Genomic DNA, 21,286 nt, shown 5'->3' with positions numbered 1-21,286 from the left:
CACACAACCTCACACACACAACCTCACACACACAACCTCACACACACAACCTCACACACACAACCTCACACACACAACCTCACACACAACCTGACACACACAACCTCACACACACAACCTCACACACACAACCTCACACACAACCTGACACAGACAACCTCACACACAACCTGACACACACAACCTCACACACACACAACCTCACACACACAAAAGTAACCGGGTATTCCACCTGTCCTGCAGGATGCTCTATTTGGTTGGAGGGGCGTCGCCTATCGCACCAGCGGAACCAGCAGCCCGGGACCTCCCCCTGTTCCCAAGGAAACCAACCACACCGTGTGAGACGGACAGACAGATGGACAGGTGATAGAAAGAAGACGGACAGGCTGCCATTTCCCACTGGATTCTCTTGGAATACGTGAAGAAATACTGCATTTGGAAGTTTGGAATACTGAAGGTGGAATGTTTGGAATGGCACTCACCCTGGGTTAGGAAGAGATCCACAGTGGCAGCCATTGTAGGCGGAAGGCATGCACACCCATCAACACCCACTGGCATTTGTATGACACTGTCGTTGCAATAGTGTTGGTACATATATGTTTCCGTCTGAAAGATAGTGTGTGGTAGTTGTGATAGACATGCTCAGACTACCCACAACCCACTTCTCTGTCTTCTTCAACCAATGAGGCAGGCTGAAAGAAGCACTTCTTCATGCAAATGATGTAATCATCTGCTGAAGAGCTTGGTACCACAGGGTTCCGGACAGAAACCCCGCTCCAACAGCACCGCTGTGGTTCAGACATGACTATACTATTTATACAATGGATCATATGTCATAACATCATATCAGATTGGTTCAAAACAAAGTATTGAATTGAGACTTTATGACAGAAGAGAGGTTCATTTGATGGTCAGAAAGGTGGTGAATTGAGTCTTTATGAAGTCTTTATGACAGAAGAGAGGTTCATTTGATCATCAGAAAGGTGGTGAATTGAGTCTTTATGACAGAAGATAGGTTCATTTGATGGTCAGAAAGGTGGTGAATTGAGTCTTTATGACAGAAGAGAGGTTCATTTGATCATCAGAAAGGTGGTGAATTGAGTCTTTATGACAGAAGAGAGGTTCATTTGATTGTCAGAAAGGTGGTGAATTGAGTCTTTATGACAGAAGAGAGGTTCATTTGATGGTCAAAAAGGTGGTGTATTGAGTCTTTATGACAGAAGAGAGGTTCATTTGATGGTCAGAAGGGTGGTGAATTGAGTCTTTATGACAGAAGAGAGGTTAATTTGATGGTCAAAAAGGTGGTGAATTGAGTCTTTATGACAGAAGAGAGGTTCATTTGATGGTCAAAAAGGTGGTGAATTGAGATGAAATAGCAGAATGAGTGTTTTTTATGATCAGCTGCTGTTAGACATAGTACTCCAATACACCTGTCTGTATCCAGCTGTTAACCAATCATAAACATGTCTTTAATAGGCCAAGTAATGCTATCTACCTTATGTAATAATGTATGACAGCGTGTAAACCAATGCAGTAGTGTAGAGCTGTCCCTCTAACCTGTACAGTCTGTATGAGGAATGTCTCTAGAACCTTATCAGTGGTCCTGGTCTTTGTATTCATGATTACATATTGCTGTGTCACCATGCCCAAAGGCTTAGTCAAACCAGACAGGCTGCACCATCCTACACTCTTATGGGTACATACTACTGTACATTCTCTATCTGTATGCCTGACTGACATCTTCACATACATAGTCTGTCTGTTGTTTTAGCCAATAACTTGGCAGGACACTGAGGGGTTCAGTCAGCCAACCAATGACTGATGAATGCAGGATGCTGTCCTTGCTGGAATGTTGTAGTATATGTCATCATAAGTTCATGGGCAGAGTTTCTGTGTTCACTATAGTTCTCAGTGAGAACGCCATTTTAACCTTACAGGACACAGCAAGACTCCTCTTCGTCATGTTCTTCTTCATCCTCCTCCACTGCACCATATTGGTGACCTGCTGCTGGGCCCATAGACAGAACTACAGTTATATCTCTGACTCTGAGCCCCACCCGTACTGGGCTTAAGAGAGAGGAGATGGACTTCTAACAACAACCTGGGCCTCCATGTTGCTTTGGGGCGGACTGACTCTGAGGCGTTGTGAGAGACAATGGACAATAAGCCCTCTATGGCGTCCATGTTGCTTTGGGGCGGATGGAGGCTTGGGAGGGGGGGGATCAAGGTTATTATTATTAAGCCTTAATAAATCCACAGTAATGATGATCAACCTAGTTCATCCCTCTACTAGGCATGTCATCATGTAACGTATTCCTTCTATACAGCAGGGGAAACAAACCCAGTCCTCCAGGGCCACTGGAATGATGCTCTCACTGTTGTACTCTACAGCATACAGCTTCTGGTTAGAAAGATGTAGGGTGAAACTAGGTGAGACAGCTGTTGTACTGTACAGCATACAGCTTCTGGTTAGAAAGATGTAGGGTGAAACTAGGTGAGACAGCTGTTGTACTCTACAGCATACAGCTTCTGGTTAGAAAGATATAGGGTGAAACTAGGTGAGACAGCTGTTGTACTCTACAGCAGTGGTATTCAAAGTCCAGGTTGTGAGTGAACTGCAGTTGGATCGCTGCAAAAAATATACAGTGCCTTGTGAAAGTATTCTGCCCCCTTGAACTTTGCGAACTTTTGCCACATTTCAGGCTTCAAACATGAAGATATAAAACTGTATTTTTTTGTGAAGAATCAACAACAAGTGGGACACAATCATGAAGTGGAACGACATTTATTGGATATTTCAAACTTTTTTAACAAATCAAAAACTGAAAAATTGGGCGTGCAAAATTATTCAGCCCCTTTACTTTCAGTGCAGCAAACTCTCTCCAGAAGTTCAGTGAGGATCTCTGAATGATCCAATGTTGACCTAAATGACTAATGATTATAAATACAATCCACCTGTGTGTAATCAAGTCTCCGTATAAATGCACCTGCACTGTGATAGTCTCAGAGGTCCGTTAAAAGCGCAGAGAGCATCATGATCAGAGATGCAGCCAAGAGGCCCATGATCACTCTGGATGAACTGCAGAGATCTACAGCTGAGGTGGGAGACTCTGTCCATAGGACAACAATCAGTCGTATATTGCACAAATCTGGCCTTTATGGAAGAGTGGCAAGAAGAAAGCCATTTCTTAAAGATATCCATAAAAAGTGTTGTTTAAAGTTTGCCACAAGCCACCTGGGAAACATGTGGAAGAAGGTGCTCTGGTCAGATGAAACCAAAATTGAACTTTTTGGCAACAATGCAAAACGTTATGTTTGGCGTAAAAGCAACACAGCTCATCACCTTGAACACACCATCCCCACTGTCAAACATGGTGCCAAATACAGGACCATTCTGGAAGAAAACCTGATGGAGTCTGCAAAAGACCTGATACTGGGGCGGAGATTTGTCTTCCAACAAGACAATGATCCAAAACATAAAGCAAAATCTACAATGGAATGGTTCAAAAATAAACATATCCAGGTGTTAGAATGGCCAAGTCAAAGTCCAGACCTGAATCCAATCGAGAATCTGTGGAAAGAACTGAAAACTGCTGTTCACAAATGCTCTCCATCCAACCTCACTGAGCTCGAGCTGTTTTGCAAGGAGGAATGGGAAAAAATTACAGTCTCTCGATGTGCAAAACTGATAGAGACATACCCCAAGCGACTTACAGCTGTAATCGCAGCAAAAGGTGGCGCTACAAAGTATTAACTTAAGGGGGCTGAATAATTTTGAACGCCCAATTTTTCAGTTTTTGATTTGTTAAAAAAGTTTGAAATATCCAATAAATGTCGTTCCACTTCATGATTGTGTCCCACTAGTTGTTGATTCTTCACAAAAAAATACAGTTTTATATCTTTATGTTTGAAGCCTGAAATGTGGCAAAAGGTCGCAAAGTTCAAGGGGGCCGAATACTTTTGCAAGGCACTGTATATATATTTTTACAGTACAGATTATTGTATGGGTCAACATAAAAACATTTTTGAGAAAGATAATTTGAAAAATAAAATGTATTTGTTTTCTTTTAATTTGATAAGAGATGAACATGTCATGAATTGAAGGTTATTTGTTGATGTAAAAATCGGAATTTGTGTTATTTGTTTTGGGGTGGAATGGGGTCGCAAAAAAATGTTGTGAAGAAAAATGGCTTCCCCGGAAATTGTTCCCAGAAAAAATGGGGTCCCAGCTGAACAAGTTTGAATACCACTGTTCTACAGCATACAGCCTCTGGTTAGAAAGATTATAGGGTGAAACCAGCACAACCAGTCTCTGCTGGACCTGTCTCTCCCTGCTGTAGAGGACTTAAACCACCTGTAAGTCAGTGTAACACAATATCACACTCAATTTGTGCAAATATGTACAAAAAGTATTTCAGCAGATTTTGTGCGTTTTTATGTGGCTTAATTTGTGTGAAAATACAACATAAAATGCTCAAATAACTTTTAAAATATTGTTCCTACATTTGCCCCCCAAAACTGTATTTTCCTATGAATTAAGTTGCACAAAAATGTGTCTTTTCACACGAATTAAGCCACACAAAATTTCACAAAAACACACAAAATATGCTTAAATACTTTTTGTACATATTTGCACGAGTTGAGTGTGAGATTGTGTTGCAACGTGTTATAAAGTGCTTGAATTGTGCCAGAACGCACTAGTACTGAGTATCGCACCTCAAATGTATTACTGTTTTGTTTTGGCACCTCTTACAGAGTTTTGCTTTCAAATATTGTGGCCTTCTGCCAGTGGCACATAATTATAAACAGTAGGGGCGCCCAAAATAAGTACTGTCACCTATTTCAGTCCACTTCAAGCACTGGTGTCATAGATAGATACAGCAGGTTGATGTTAGGGTTCAGTGAGAACGTTCAAGTTAAGAAAGTTACTCAAGTCTTTGTCAATCCAAAGAGGAAGTGTCAACTGACATATAATTATTTACAGTTGACATCAAAGTATGATTTCGTTTGTAGTGTGACTGTACGGGGAATAATGTTTATAATAAGGGAAACAATCAATCTAACCTATTAATAGCACTTTTTACAGACGTTTGTCTCAATTTTCTTAACCGCAACCCGGGCCTTAACTCCATAACCAAAAGAACAAAACAATGTGAACGTGGCCTTCGGAGAAGCAGGTTATTATTACTGACCATGTCATTAGGACATGTCAAGATTACCACAAAATGTTTGCTCAATCTCCTGAAAAAGCAGTGTACTACGTAAACCTAGTGTTTGTTTTGTCACATACTCTCCCCAGCGCGCTGGCTCCGCAAAAGTGCTTCTGGCCTTTCGCCCTTCAAACATGGACAGTTTTATCTGGAAAGGAGTTTGACACATGGACACGACACTATCTGTACTTTCGCAATGTCCGATTTCTGAGAGTTCATGTTGTCTGACCAGAAGAAACTGAGGTTTAGGGATATATTCTCTCTGTAATCGTTACATATTGCGGGATAAACTTGTAATGGTAATTTCCGATTGAGCCGACATGCAGCGTTTACCGTGAATACTGTCTCCGCTAAAGCGGGAACATTACCTTGAATTTTCAATCACGCTGTAAAACTGAATTTTCGCGATACAGATTAAATAGAGTAGGTTGGGAGTGTGTGTGTGTGTGTGTCTGTGTGAGAGAGACTGGAGGTGGTCCATTTAGTTGATCCCTGGGGTGGAATTAGGCTATTATGACAAATTCATGTAGGTCCCTCCCCGTTACGTCGTTTGCAACGTTTCTGCAACAGATCTGGTGATGTATTCGCTTCTGTTATTTTATTAAAACACAGAAGGTGGTCTGATCTATTTGAGTTATGTAAATCAACAGCTGCTCATAACGGCAGTCCAGACTCAGGCCAGCGGAGAGGTAGTCTGGAGAGCTTGTACGGGAACAGAGACAACTTGTATAACGTTTTTTTTCTGCGTTTCAAATGAGTGTTAATTGATGTCTGAAAGGGAGCAGCTTTATAATCTAGTCTACTGATACGGTGTGATTGGATTTACCAACACAGAGAGATGACTCGTATTAAAGAAGCGTAAAGATGCCATCGTGGATCAGGCTGGCGGTTCTCCTGTCTGCGCTGACAGTCCACTGCTTTCTGGACGGGACCTGTCCACGGAGAGGTAGGTTTATTTTATTACTGGATTATATCAATCAAATATTTAATAGATTTGGTTTCATGCCTATAGGCTAATTATTTTATTTTCAGTTATGTTTAGGGTGTCCACCCACTCTGCCCAGAGCGGGGGAACGCGCTATATGGTGATGAAATGTCACTTTCCTTATGTTATAAAATACATTTTAAGAAGGGGCATTTTCATGGAAAAGTCCCCATGAAGTTATCAAATTAGATATTTGGAGCATATCAAATGAAAGCTATGAGTTGATATTTTTGGGGAAATAAAGGCATGGGTGCATTTTTCTTAAATATTGGCATAAGTAAAGGCTTTGATTTCTGGATAAACAGATGGAAAAGGGGTTTCCACTTCACAATAACAGCACTTACAGTTGTCCAGGGAAGCTCTAACAGGGCAGACATTTGATGAACTAACTTGTTGGAAAGGGGGAATCCTATGACAGTGCCACGTTGAAAGTCACTGAGCTCTTCAGTAAGGCTATTCTACTGCCAATGTTTGTCTTTTTATTTCACCTTTATTTAACCAGGTGGCAAGTTGAGAACAAGTTCTCATTTACAATTCTATGTCTAGTCTATAGAGATTGAGAGGCTGTGTGCTCGATTTTATACACCTGTAAGGAACAGGTGTGGCTGAAATAGCCGAATCCACTCATTTGAAGGAGTGTCCACATACTTTGGATATATAGTGTATCATTCGCATTATATCCAAAAAGTTGGATTTTGTAACCTAAATATAGAACTTTGTAGACAGAGCGGTGTTGCCTTCTCATATGGACTATTGAGGATTTGACGTGTTGTGATCATCTGCAAAGTTGTTTCTGCTAGTCGCAAAAATGTAAATTAACATGACATGAGCGGAATTACATGTAAAAAAGTTTTTGGTGAGCTCAGTGCTCTGTTGACATTTTCCAGAGATAGGGTACTAGGGGGTAGTTACCAGTTACCCCGGTAGAAGATTGACAGAGGGTTTCACACAAGTGTGTTAAGAAAGCTTTTGAGTATTACCAAATCATAAGTTTAGTTGTCTTATGTTAATTTTTTAAATAAAAGATGGGGGGGATTGTGTTGCGCATATCACCATTAATATCCGCACTATGAAGAGATTTGATGTAAAGTTCTCTATTTAACTCACCTGCACATTCATTTTCTTTGTTGTTCCTTATCCATACCATCCATTATGTACAATTGCACAAAATATGATTTGAATAATGCAAGATTTTAAATCCCAGCAGTCTTTACAATTACATTCAGGAGCAAACAGTTTTCAATAGATGTTTTTAATTCATAAAACAAATATATTCATTGGAATGGAATATAACTAATAACATTAAATTACATTGGAATATAACATTTTAATAACTTAACTAATTAACTCATTTTAACATTGATGTGGAAACTATTATGCTCTTCTGTGCACAATTCTAATTTGTACATAGGTCACAAATGAAGCTATCCTCAGTCAAATTGGAGCACAACTCATGAGCCCAACTCCTGCAGTGTCCCCACATGTGACTGAAAACAGGGGGAGAGATGCCAATTGAAAAGCTTTCTCTTAAAAACGTTCGGTGCATTCGGAAGGTATTCAGACCCCTTCCCTTTTCCCATCTTTTGTTATGTTACAGCCTTATTGTAAAATATATATATATTTTAAATGTCCTTATGTTAAATGGCAATCTATACACAACACTCCATATTGACAAATGAAAAACACGTTGTTAGACATTTTAGCAAATTGATTAAATATAAAAAACAGAAATATCTTATTTACATGTGTTTACATACCCTTTGTTATGAGACTCGGAATTGAGCTCAGGTGCATTGTTTCCATTGATCATACTTGAGATGTTTCTACAACTTCATTGGAGACCATCTGTGTAGATTCCATTAATTGGACATGTTTTGGAAAGGCACAAACCTGTCTATATAAGGTCCCACGGTTGACAGTGCATGTCAGAGCAAAAACCAAGCCATGAGGTTGAAGGAATTGTTAGTAGAGCTCCGAGACAAGATTGTGTTGAGGCACAGATCTGGGGAAGGGTAAAAAATAAACTAAAAATCTGCAGCATTAATGGTCCCCAAGAACACAGTGGCCTTCATCATTCTTAAATGGAAGAAGTTTGGAACCACCAAGACTCTTCCTAGAACTGGCTGCCCGGCCAAACTGAACAATCAGGGGAGAAGTGCCTTTGTCAGGGAGGTGACCATGAACCCGATGGTCACTCTGACAGAGCTCCAGAGTTCCTCTGTGGAGATGGGAGAACCTTCCAGAAGGACAACCATCTCTGCAGCACTCCAGCAATCAGGTCTTTATGGTAGAGTGGTCCAAATGGAATCCACTCTTCAGTAAAAGGCACATGACAGCCCGCTTGGGGTTTGTCAAAAGGCAACTAAAGGACTCTGACCATGAGAAACAAGATTCTCTGGTCTGATGGAACCAAGATTGAATTCTTTGGCCTGAATGCCAAACATCAAGTCTGGAGGAAACCTGGCACCATCCCTACAGTAAAGCATGGTGGTGGCAGCATCATGCTATGGGGATCTTTTTCAGTGGCAGGGACTAAAAGACTAGTCAAGATCGAGGGAAAGATGAACGGAGCAAAGTACAGAGAGATCCTTGATGAAAACCTGCTCCAGAGTACTGAGAACCTCAGACTGGGTTGAAGGTTCGCCTTCCAACAGGACAACGACCCTAAGCACACAGCCAAGAGAACGCAGGAGGGGCTTCGGGACGAGTCTCTGAATGTCTTTAAAAGGCCCACCCAGAGCCTGGACCCGATCCAACATCTCTGGAGAGACTTGAAAATAGCTGTGCAGCAACACTCCCCATCCAACCTGACAGAGCTTGAGAGGATCTGCAGAGAAGAATGGGAGAAACTCCCCAAATACATGTGTGCCAAGCTTGTAGTGTCATACCCAAGAAGACTCAAGGCTGTAATCACAGCCAAAGGTGCTTCAACAAAGTACTGAGTAAATTGTCTGAATACATACAGTTGAAGTCAGAAGTTTACATACACTTAGGTTGGAGTTATTAAAACTCGTTTTTCAACCACGCCACAAATTTCTTGTTAATAAACTATAGTTTTGGTAAGTCCGTATCGGACATCTACTTTGTGCATGACACAAGTCATTTTTCCAACAATTGTTTACAGACAGATTATTTCACTATATCACAATTCCAGTGGGTCAGAAATGTATATACACTAACTTGATTGTGCCTTTAAACAGATTGGAAAATTCCAGAAAATGATGTCATGGCTTTAGAAGCTTCTGATAGGCTAATTGACATCATTTGAGTCAATTGGAGGTGTACCCGTGGATGTATTTCAAGGCCTACCTTCAAACTCAGTGCCTCTTTGCTTGACATCATGGAAAAATCAAAATGAAATCAGCCAAGACCTCAGAAAAAAAACATTGTAGACCTTCACAAGTCTGGTTCATCCTTGGGAGCAATTTCCAAACGCCTGAAGGTACCACGTTCATCTGTACAAACAATAGTACAGAAGTATAAACAGTTTGGGACCATGCAGCCGTCATACCCCTCAGGAAGGAGACGCGTTCTGTCTCTTAGAGATCAATGTACTTTGGTGCTAAAAGTGAAAATCAATACCAGAACAACAGCAAAGGACCTTGTGAAGATGCTGGAGGAAACCGGTACAAAAGTATCTATTTCCACAGTAAAACGAGTCCTATATTGACATAACCTTAAAGGCCGCTCAGCAAGGAAGAAGCCACTGCTCCAAAACCACCATAAAAAAAGCCAGACTACGGTTTGCAACTGCACATGGGGACAAAGATCATACTTTTTGGAGAAATGTCCTCTGGTCTGATGAAACAAAAATAGAACTGTTTGGCCATAATGACCATCATTATGTTTGGATGAAAAAGTGGGAGGCTTGCAAGCGAAGAACACATCCAAACCATGAAGCACGGGGGTGGCAGCATCATGTTGTGGGGGTGCTTTGCTGCAGGAGGGACTGGTGCACTTCACAAAATAGATGGCATCATGATGCAGGGAAATTATGTGGATATATTGAAGCAACATCTCAAGACCTCAGTCAGGAGGTTAAAGCTTGGTCGCAAATGGGTCTTCCAAATGGACAATGACCCCAAGCATACTTCCAAAGTTGTGGCAAAATGGCTTAAGGACAACAAAGTCAAGGTATTGGAGTGGCCATCACAAAGCCCTGACCTCAATCCCATAGAAAATGTGTGGGCAGAACTGAAAAAGCATGTGCGAGCAAGGAGGCCTACAAACCTGACTCAGCTCCACCAGCTCTGTCAGGAGGAATGGGCCAAAATTCACCCAACTTATTGTGGGAAGCTTGTGGAAGGCTACCCGAAATGTTTGACCCAAGTGAAACAATTTCAAGGCAATGCCAACAAATACACTCAATTAGTATGTAAACTTCTGACCCACTGGGAATGTGATGAAAGAAATAAAAGTTGAAATAAATCTCTCTATTGTTATTCTGACATTTTACATTCTTTAAATAAACTGGTGGTCCCAACTGACCTAAGATGGGGACTTTTTACTAGGATTAAATATCAGTAATTGTGAAACTGAGTTTAAATGTATTTGTCTAAGGTGTATGTAAACTTCCGACTTCAGCTGTATGTAAACTTAATATTAAAAATTATATATATATATATATATATATATATTTAGAAATGTTGCTTTGTCATTATGGGGTATTGTGTGTAGATTGATGAGGATTTTAACATTTTATTCCATTTTAGAGTAAGGGTGTAAAGTAACAAAATGTGGAAGAAGTGAAGGGGTCTGAATACTTTCTGAATGCTCTGGATATCACTTGTCAATGATATACAAAACTATACTACTTTCTAAACATGAGACTATAAGTTTGAAAGTCCAGGGTCCTGGGAACAGTATTGGTATTAGGCCAACATTGTCAAGGCTGGAGCCAATCGTGTTTACTCAGACCCAAGGGTAAACTAACAAGCCACAGATTTGTCAAAACCCTTAAATAATTCTGTTTCTACAGGGTTTCCTTCATATTATCAGCTGGTGTCACCAGTTTGGCTTTTGCCGGTCTTTATAGAGAATCTCCAGTGTCTAGTAACAGCAGCTTTATGGAGGTTGGGGCCACAGACAGAGATTGTTATACTATTTGTTTATTTTAGTAAAGAATGTTAATCAGTAAACATTTAGACAAATGTTTTGTAGCTCTGTGATGGAGCTTTAATGGTGGGAGAGAGGATAGGGGAGGAGATAAAAACAGAATAACAGAGGGTGGAGGCATAGGAGGAGGAGAGAAACAGAATAACAGACAGAGGGTGGAGGCATAGGAGGAGGAGAGAAACAGAATAGCAGACAGAGGGTGGAGGCATAGGAGGAGGAGAGAAACAGAATAACAGACAGAGGGTGGAGGCATAGGAGGAGAGAAACAGAATAGCAGACAGAGGGTGGAGGCATAGGAGGAGGAGAGAAACAGAATAACAGACAGAGGGTGGAGGCATAGGAGGAGGAGAGAAACAGAATAGCAGACAGAGGGTGGAGGCATAGGAGGAGGAGAGAAACAGAATAACAGACAGAGGGTGGAGGCATAGGAGGAGGAGAGAAACATAATAGCAGACAGAGGGTGGAGGCATAGGAGGAGAAGAGAAACAGAATAACAGACAGAGGGTGGAGGCATAGGAGGAGAGAAACAGAATAGCAGACAGAGGGTGGAGGCATAGGAGGAGAGAAACAGAATAACAGACGGTGAGAGAGAAAGAGTTTGTTAAAGAAGAGACAGGCTGAGAGAAGATAGAAGAGAGAAAGAGGTGGGGAGAAGGGATGTGTTGAAAGAGGAAGTGAAAGAGAGGTTGGTGATCAGTTATGCAATGTGTTCTCTCAGGTTATCTGTACTGCCCAGTCAACCACAACCTATACCCCTCAACGTGTGTGTGTGTGTATATAAGGGTACATCCGTGCCTGCATGTGTGCCTGTGTCTCTGTACAGTACTGACTCATTATGTCTTTCTCTCTCCCTCCAGACCCCCCTCCCAGGGTGCTGGTGGTGTCCCCAGGCAGCGTTCTGGTCTTGGCCTGTAGTGGTCAGGTGGAGGTGAACGGGCTGGAGGTGATGGTTAACAGGGCCAAACACACCAGCACCACCGCTGGAAATGGAAAATACACCAGTGTCATTACCGTAGTACACCCCACCACTGTCAGCACCACAACAGACACCACATCTAACGGAACCACTGTCAGCACCACAACAGACACCACATCTAACGGAACCACTGTCAGCACCACAACAGACACCACATCTAACGGAACCACTGTCAGCACCACAACAGACACCACATCTAACGGAACCACTGTCAGCACCACAACAGACACCACATCTAACGGAATCACTGTCAGCACCACAACAGACACCACATCTAACGGAACCACTGTCAGCACCACAACAGACACCACATCTAACGGAATCACTGTCAGCACCACAACAGACACCACATCTAACGGAACCACTGTCAGCACCACAACAGACACCACATCTAACGGAACCACTGTCAGCACCACAACAGACACCACATCTAACGGAATCACTGTCAGCACCACAACAGACACCACATCTAACGGAACCACTGTCAACACCACAACAGACACCACATCTAATGGAACTACAGTCAGTGCTATAAAAGACGGTAGTGATAATGGAATAGACACATTTTCTACTGGAAAGGACACTATTGTCCTTACTGTAACAGACACTCCTGTCACAGATGATACTGGGACAGACAGTAAGAAGAAACCTGTCATCAGGAACACTGGTGAAGGAAACCACACTCTTACTGTGAGAGAAGTTAACAAAGGGAATGTGGAAGATGTAACAGAGGAGGAGCACAAAGGAGGAGGAGAGCAGAGGGATACAGGGCGGAGTCTTTACACTGTCAATCAACCAGGACATACAGATACACAGGAACTATTTCCTCTTACTGGGACATCGCTCCAACCAACCAGAGACAGCGGAGTGGGAGGGGCTGACACTGAGCTGCCCTCTAATCGGGGGACTGATGCGATGGACAGTGAGGATGACTATGAGGAAGAGGAGGAGGGAGGGAGGATGGTGAGGGGGCTGAGAGGAAGGTCTCAGTGGAGACTGAACGGGAGGCCGCTGAGAGGAGGAGAGGAAAGAGGAGGAGTAGTGGTGTTAGGGAGGAGAGGCGCCACTCTGACCCTGCCCTCCCTGGCGGTGGGTGACTCTGGGAACTACAGCTGCCACCGCGGAGGCAAACTGGTCTCCTCTCTGAGGGTGAGCGTGGCAGGTGAGTTATACTGATGGCATCTCTCTGTCTAACCTCATCACCTCTGGCCATTGAAGCTGACAACCATACTGTGTGTTCTGTGAAGTGTGAATCCACAGCAGACATTCATGGTCACATAAGAACAACGGACAAACATGATGGATTTCCCCTGGAATGTCTTTCAGTTCCCCCAGAGAGGCCTAAGCTGTCCTGCTATAAGAGGTCACCCAGCAGTAAGATCCGCTGTGATTGGACAGCCAGTCAACCAGTGACTCCTGTCCCTCAGTGCTACCTCCTCCTACGGAAAGGGTGAGAGCACACATCTTCTTTTCCTTCTTTCTCATCAGCCTCCTCTTCCTCATCACCCTCTTCTTCCTCCTCTTATCACCCTCTTCTTTCTCCTCTTCCTCATTCATTTGTCTTAAATTACTTACTTTATCAAACATATGATGCCGACAGAACAGTGTGGGTGGAATACTAACTCTCTCTCTCTCTCTCTCTCTCTCTCTCTCTCTCTCTCTCTCTCTCTCTCTCAGTCTATCAGGGTCATTCTCTCGTGTCAACTGTTCCTACTCCGCCCTGCTCTCTCGGTGTTGGTGTGCTATAGGTCATCAAGAGAAGGAGTGTAGAGAGCCACACCTGGCCTACCTGTGTGTCACCAACACTGCTGGCAACACTACCAGCCCTCTCCTAGACTTCACACCTCTGGACATTAGTGAGTGTGTGTGTGTGATATGTGTGTGTGCGTAAGGCATGTGTATGTGTCTGTGTGTGTGTGTGATATGAGTGTGTGCGTGCAGGCATGTGTGTGATGTGTGTGATGTGTGTGATGTGAGTATAAGTTTGTGTGCATGCTTAACAGACCACTCAATAAGACACCTTGCTAACATTCTCCTCCTCTCCCACTCTCTCCCTCCCTCTCTCACCTTTCCCCCCTCCCTCCCTGTGTGTAGTTAATCCAGACCCCCCCAGCTCAGTGGTGGTGAGGGGTGTGGAGGGACAGGAGAGGAGACTGAGGGTGGGCTGGGCTGTTCCTCACTCCTGGAAAGAGAGAGACCGCTATCACGAGCTGCTTTATGAGCTCAGATACCACACCATGCCACACGGAACACAGGTGTGTGGCTTCGCATGCGTGTGTTGGTGTGTCTGTGTGTTGGTGTAATGACCCATGTTGTTCATCTAGCCTGCGCTGTTCTGGGTGTTGGTGTAATGACCCATGTTGTTAATCTAGCCTGCTCTCTTCTGGGTGTTGGTGTAATGACCCATGTTGTTCATCTAGCCTGCTCCGTTCTGGGTGTTGGCGTAATGACCCATGTTGTTCATCTAGCCTGCTCCGTTCTGGGTGTTGGCGTAATGACCCATGTTGTTCATCTAGCCTGCTCTGTTCTGGGTGTTTGTGTAATGACCCATGTTGTTCATCTAGCCTGCTCTGTTCTGGGTGTTGGCGTAATGACCCATGTTGTTCATCTAGCCTGCTCTGTTCTGGGTGTTGGTGTAATGACCCATGTTGTTCATCTAGCCTGCTCTGTTCTGGGTGTTTGTGTAATGACCCATGTTGTTCATCTAGCCTGCTCTGTTCTGGGTGTTGGTGTAATGACCCATGTTGTTCATCTAGCCTGCTCCGTTCTGGGTGTTGGCGTAATGACCCATGTTGTTCATCTAGCCTGCTCTGTTCTAGGTGTTGGTGTAATGACCCATGTTGTTCATCTAGCCTGCTCTGTTCTGGGTGTTGGTGTAATGACCCATGTTGTTCATCTAGCCTGCTCTGTTCTAGGTGTTGGTGTAATGACCCATGTTGTTCATCTAGGCTGCTCTGTTCTGGGTGTTGGTGTAATGACCCATGTTGTTCATCTAGACTGCTCTGTTCTGGGTGTTGGTATAATGACCCATGTTGTTCATCTAGCCTGCTCTGTTCTGGGTGTTGGTGTAATGACCCATGTTGTTCATCTAGCCTGCTCTGTTCTGGGTGTTGGTGTAATGACCCATGTTGTTCATCTAGCCTGCTCTGTTCTAGGTGTTGGTGTAATGACCCATGTTGTTCATCTAGCCTGCTCTGTTCTGGGTGTTGGTGTAATGACCCATGTTGTTCATCTAGCCTGCTCTGTTATGGGTGTTGGTGTAATGACCCATGTTGTTCATCTAGCCTGCTCTGTTCTGGATGTTGGTGTAATGACCCATGTTGTTCATCTAGCCTGCTCTGTTCTGGCTCAAACAGACATTACTTTTTCTATTTCGTCATCTGTGTGTGTTTTTACCATCATTGTGGTGACCAAGTCCTCACAAGGTTAGTAAAACAAGGACAATTCAAGGAAAAAGGAAAAAATGCTATTTTAGGCAGAGAGGTTAGATTTATGGTTAGGGTTATAATTAGGGTTAGCGGGTTTGGTTAGGTTTAGGGTGTTAGGGAATAAGGATAGTAAAACAAAGGTGTTGGTGTGTGTGTGTGTGTGTGTGTGTGTGTGTGTGTGTGTGTGTGTGTGTGTGTGTGTGTGTGTGTGTGTGTGTGTGTGTGTGTGTGTGTGTAGATAAAAGGGACCACCACAGCCCGGTTCTACACTATAACAGATGCGTTGCCAGGAGTACAGTACCTGATCCAACTCAGAGCTAAGGAAGAGTTTGATGGCCACTGGAGCGAATGGAGCACGGCTTTCTACGCCAACACCTGGACAGGTAACACACACACACACCAGATCTGTACGTGCTTAATTCAACTCTTCCATACTATCATCCAGGACCAGGCTAACGAGAACCATCCAGCCCATAGACAAAGGTAGTCATGACAACCCCTCCCTGTTCCTTCCTTTCTGCTCTGATCTCTAGTCTTAACAGATACCTTCTACAGAGCTTTACAGCTTACCTGTCAACTCCCTTACCCTTCAACGGATCCTGTTCATTTACCCAGCCAGACACACACTCCTCTACACTAGTGGAAGTATTAGCCAGTTAGCTGTGTATGTGTGAACAGTTGTGTGGTTCATGGTGAATGTCCTTTATTACAGCCCCTGTGCCAACTGCGTTCAGCGATCTTTCTACTGTTATGGTAAGAAACACACACACAGTGGTCCTAGTTGTTTAATCTCTCTGTGACATTGTCTCATTCTGTCTCTCCAGCAGGACTACACAGACGACACAGATTCTGGCTCTGGAATGACAGAAGAGACATCAGGTTAGTGGGACAGAGAGCTACTGTATGTCGATTGGTTGAAGCTACAGTGTGTTTGTGATAGAGTTAAGTGGGATATTTTCAATGTCAGAAATCCCCCTACCTTACAGAAGGCCATAACAGGAAGCTAATGTCATAACCTCATCAACTGAAAGTGCTTCAGGAAACACAGAACCTGGGCCAACTCATCTCACCCCATTCTTTAAGTTTCACACAAATACTGTACACACACACACACACACACACACACACACACACACACACACACACACACACACACACACACACACACACAGACACATCAGTATAATAGTGTAACAGTTTATTAATATCATGACCTTTCACCCGCACTCCTCTCTCCTTTCTCCTCCCCCCTCCCTCTCTCCTCTCTCCCCCCTCCCTCTCGCTCCCCCCTCACTCTCGCTCGCCCCCCCCTCCCCCTCGCTCCCTCGCTCCCTCCCCCCTCCTTCTCTCCCAACCCCTCCTCCCTCTCTCCCAACCCCTCTGTTTTCCCCTCTCAGTCTCTGAGTCTAGGGGTGGTGTAGAGGTGTGGCCTCATGTCCTGTGGGTGGTTGTTTCCTGTGTGCTGCTGTCAATCACTCTGTTGTCCACCTACCTCTACAGGTAAACCACCCCCCTCTGTTCTTCACCTCCACTCTGATCCTCCCATCCTCACTAGATAACACCCTGTCCTGTACATATCTATGGTTATCATGATTAACCATCAGTTAATTAACTAGCTGTTAAATTTTGTCATCTACAGAAACAAGCACAACACCATTTATCTAAATACCTTCCCCTCTCTCTTCCTCCCTTTCTCTGCTCACACTGCCTTTCCTCCCTCCTTTCTCTCTATCCTACACCCTCTCTCCCCACCCTCTCTCTCTCGCTCTCTCAGACACAGGGAGAGGTTCATGTCTAAACTGTGGAGGTTGAGTCTCGTCTCCTCCTCTCCTGCTTGCCCCTCCCCCCCAGTCACAGCCCTGCCTACCCAGGAAGGACATGCCCTCGTGAACTTTGACCACCCTATCTACAGGGAACCCGTCCCACAGGAAGAAGAGTGGAAGGAGGAGGATGAAGAGGAGGAAGAAGAGGAGAAGGGGGAAGTTATTCGCTTTGACAACACAAGCTATTTTCTGGTCCAGAGCAAATGATATGCCTGCTGTTAAAACAAACCCCTTACCCTCTATCCCAGGCCCTTACCGCTAGCCCCCTGTTCCCCTAGTCCAGGCTGGAGAAGCCCTGTTATTTCACTGTTTGGATGTGTGCAGTATTTTGTTCTCATTGGGGAAAATGAGCCAGTAGAGTAATGATGTAAATATTAATGTGTGTGTCTATAAAAAAAGTATTGGGTTTTTGTAAATCATTTAGTCAGAAGTAAATAAATAGTTTTGAATACAAACTTGTGTAAAGAGAGTTTATTTAGAAAATGCTGTTCTGAGTGTATAATCACATTTGTAGTGAAGGAAATGTATTTGTGCCCAGCAGGTGATGGTAGTAGTCTATAAATGTGTTGTACACAACAACTAGGATATTTTTATTTGGGTATACATGCCATTTTTACTGGGATCTGTCACTGACAGTGTACACTGAATGTACAAAACATCCGATTCAATCCCTGTAGATGAAGGGGGGGACAGGTTAAAGAAGGATTCTTAAGCCTTGAGAAAATTGAGTTATGCATTGTGTGTGTGTGTCATTCAGAGTGTGAATGGGCAAAACAAAAGATTTAAGTTCTTTTGAACGGGGTATGGTAGTAGGTGTCGGGGGAGTGGGGGGGTTCAACTAAATATTAAAGTGTTCTTAATGTTTTTTCCACTCAGTGTAAAGTCTTGTTGTTAACAAATCACACTAAAACAGGGGCTCTCAACCAGGGGTGCTAGGACCACTAGGGGTAATTACCTATCCACAGGGGGTTCTTAAGAAGATTCATGAGACCATAGGCCTACTGCGTAAACGCACACGACAGGGTACTTCAGGAGTACTCTGGGCAGAGCTACATGTAGTTAGTGGTAGTGTAACCAAGGTACTCTGGGCAGAGCTACATGGAGTTGGCGGTAGTGTAACCAAGGTACTCTGGGCAGAGCTAAATGTCGCTGGTGATTGTAATCGAAAAAGTTTGAGAACCACAGCACTACAACATCACTTTCCCACTAGGTGGCGGTAAAGATTCATTATTACAGTGAGTTCTGCTCTGTAGTACGTTAGTAGCACAGGTCATTTGGGTTTCTGGGGCTTCAATAATCTCCTGGTTAGCTCCTTATTTGTAGTCCGTTATTAATGATATTACTCTATGTATTTCATACTAAGAGTTTTGGTTTCATGTATCAGCGGGTATATATATATATATATATATACACACAGAGTACCACACATTAGGAACACCTGCTCTTTCCATGACATACACTGACCAGCTGGATCCAGCTGAAAGCTATGATCCTGTATTGATGTCAGTTGTTAAATCCACTTCAAATTGTGTCAGGTTTAAGAAGGAGTTTTAAGCCTTGAGACAATTGAGGCGTGGCTTGTGTAGACTAATTGAAGCGTGGCTTGTGTAGGCTAATTGAGGCGTGGCTTGTGTAGGCTAATTGAGGCGTGGCTTGTGTAGGCTAATTGAGGCGTGGCTTGTGTAGGCTAATTGAGGCGTGGCTTGTGTATATGTGTCATTCAGAGGGTGATTTAAGTGCCTTTGAATGGAGTATGGTAATACCTGCAGGGCTCACCGGTTTGAGTGTGTCAAGAGCTGCAACGTTGCTGGGTTTTTCATGCTCAACAGCTTCCTGTGTGTGTCAGGAATGGTCCACCACCCAAAGGACATCCAGCCAACTTGAAACAACTGTGGGAAGCATTGGAGTCGCCATGGACCAGCAACCCTGTGAAACGAGTCCATGCACCAATGAATTGAGGATGTTCTGAGGGAAAAAGGCGGGGGTGCAGCTCTATATGAGGAAGTTGTTCCTAATGTTTTGTACACTCAGTGTATACCATCTACAGTATATCATGGTGGGTAGACCAACATTAGTCCCAGAGAAAGACATACACCTTATTTCCAGCATGGGTGGCCCTGATCCTCATAGACATAGAGTTGTCCAAACTGTGTATGATTCACATGGTGGCCCTGATCCTCATAGACATAGAGTTGTCCAAACTGTGTATGATTCACATGGTGGCCCTGATCCTCATAGACATAGAGTTGTCCAAACTGTGTATGATTCACATGGTGGCCCTGATCCTCATAGACGTAGAGTTGTCCAAACTGTGTATGATTCACATGGTGGCCCTGATCCTCATAGACGTAGAGTTGTCCAAACTGTGTATGATTCACATGGTGGCCCTGATCCTCATAGACGTAGAGTTGTCCAAACTGTGTATGATTCACATGGTGGCCCTGATCCTCATAGACGTAGAGTTGTCCAAACTGTGTATGATTCACATGGTGGCCCTGATCCTCATAGACATAGAGTTGTCCAAACTGTATGATTCACATGGTGGCCCTGATCCTCATAGACGTAGAGTTGTCCAAACTGTATGATTCACATGGTGGCCCTGATCCTCATAGATGTAGAGTTGTCCAAACTGTGTATGATTCACATGGTGGCCCTGATCCTCATAGACATAGAGTTGTCCAAACTGTATGATTCACATGGTGGCCCAGATCCTCATAGACATAGAGTTGTCCAAACTGTGTATGATTCACATGGTGGCACTGATCCTCATAGACATAGAGTTGTCCAAACTGTATGATTCACATGGTGGCCCTGATCCTCATATACATAGAGTAGTCCAAACTGTATGATTCACATGGTGGCCCTGATCCTCATAGACATAGAGTAGTCCAAACTGTGTATGATTCACATGGTGGCACTGATCCTCATAGACGTAGAGTTGTCCAAACTGTGTATGATTCACATGGTGGCCCTGATCCTCATAGACGTAGAGTTGTCCAAACGGTGTATGATTCACATGGTGGCCCTGATCCTCATAGACGTAGAGTTGTCCAAACTGTGTATGATTCAGATGGTGGCCCTGATCCTCATAGACGTAGAGTTGTCCAAACTGTATGATTCACATGGTGGCCCTGATCCTCATAGACGTAGAGTTGTCCAAACGGTGTATGATTCACATGGTGGCCCTGATCCTCATAGACGTAGAGTTGTCCAAACTGTGTATGATTCAGATGGTGGCCCTGATCCTCATAGACGTAGAGTTGTCCAAACTGTGTATGATTCACATGGTGGCACTGATCCTCATAGACCTAGTGTTGTCCAAACTGTGTATGATTCACATGGTGGCACTGATCCTCATAGACCTAGTGTTGTCCAAACTGTGTATGATTCACATGGTGGCCTCCAGAGTGGCGCAGCGGTCTAAGGCACTGCATCAAATCAAATGTTATTTGTCACGAACACATGTTTAGCAGATGTTATTGTGGGTGTAGCAAAATGCTTGTGTTCCTAGTTCCAACAGTGCTGTAATATCTAACATTTCACAACACACACAATACACACAAGCTAAAAGTAAAATAATGGAATTAAGGAATATATAAATATTCAGATGAGTGATGTCAGAGTGGCACACTAAAATATAGTAGAAAAAACATAGTATATAAATATCAGATGAGTAAAGCAAAAAATCTGTAAACATTATTAGAGTGACTAGTGCTACAGGCGTCACTACAGATCCGGGTTCGACCAGG

At 43.6% G+C, this 21,286-nt stretch overlaps 2 protein-coding genes across 5 annotated transcripts in view; both read left to right on the top strand.

Moving 5' to 3' along the window:
• The window catches only part of LOC135521761 (phospholipid-transporting ATPase ID-like), a 57,166-nt gene extending 54,894 nt beyond the window's left edge, over positions 1 to 2,272 (top strand). For both annotated transcript variants that reach the window (XM_064947470.1, XM_064947469.1), the window contains one exon: positions 244 to 2,272. In XM_064947470.1, coding sequence (XP_064803542.1) covers positions 244 to 342 — 99 coding nt within the window. In that variant the 3' untranslated portion in view covers positions 343 to 2,272. The remainder of the gene's footprint in view (positions 1 to 243) is intronic.
• A 3,029-nt stretch (positions 2,273 to 5,301) lies between these two features.
• Positions 5,302 to 17,992, top strand: LOC135521760 (uncharacterized). 3 transcript variants are annotated; one of them, XM_064947468.1, is made up of 11 exons: positions 6,069 to 6,156; positions 7,607 to 7,748; positions 12,168 to 13,448; positions 13,613 to 13,736; positions 13,964 to 14,142; positions 14,381 to 14,541; positions 15,953 to 16,097; positions 16,427 to 16,467; positions 16,539 to 16,593; positions 17,112 to 17,214; positions 17,489 to 17,992. In XM_064947468.1, the coding sequence occupies exons 3-11, from the start codon at positions 12,257 to 12,259 to the stop codon at positions 17,742 to 17,744; spliced, it is 2,256 nt and encodes a 751-aa protein (XP_064803540.1). In that variant the 5' UTR covers positions 6,069 to 6,156; positions 7,607 to 7,748; positions 12,168 to 12,256; the 3' UTR covers positions 17,745 to 17,992. The 3 variants fall into 3 exon arrangements, with proteins under 3 accessions (XP_064803539.1, XP_064803538.1, XP_064803540.1); XM_064947467.1 differs by lacking the exon at positions 7,607 to 7,748 and having other exon boundaries at positions 5,302 to 6,156; positions 16,542 to 16,593; XM_064947466.1 differs by lacking the exon at positions 7,607 to 7,748 and having other exon boundaries at positions 5,303 to 6,156.
• Positions 17,993 to 21,286: the final 3,294 nt, after the last annotated feature.

Source organism: Oncorhynchus masou, chromosome 30 (assembly GCF_036934945.1).
Source record: "Oncorhynchus masou masou isolate Uvic2021 chromosome 30, UVic_Omas_1.1, whole genome shotgun sequence".
In the NCBI taxonomy this organism is placed as follows: domain Eukaryota; kingdom Metazoa; phylum Chordata; class Actinopteri; order Salmoniformes; family Salmonidae; genus Oncorhynchus; species Oncorhynchus masou.
Note: the sequence above shows the minus strand (reverse complement) of the source record. Positions and strands in the feature narration are given on the sequence as shown.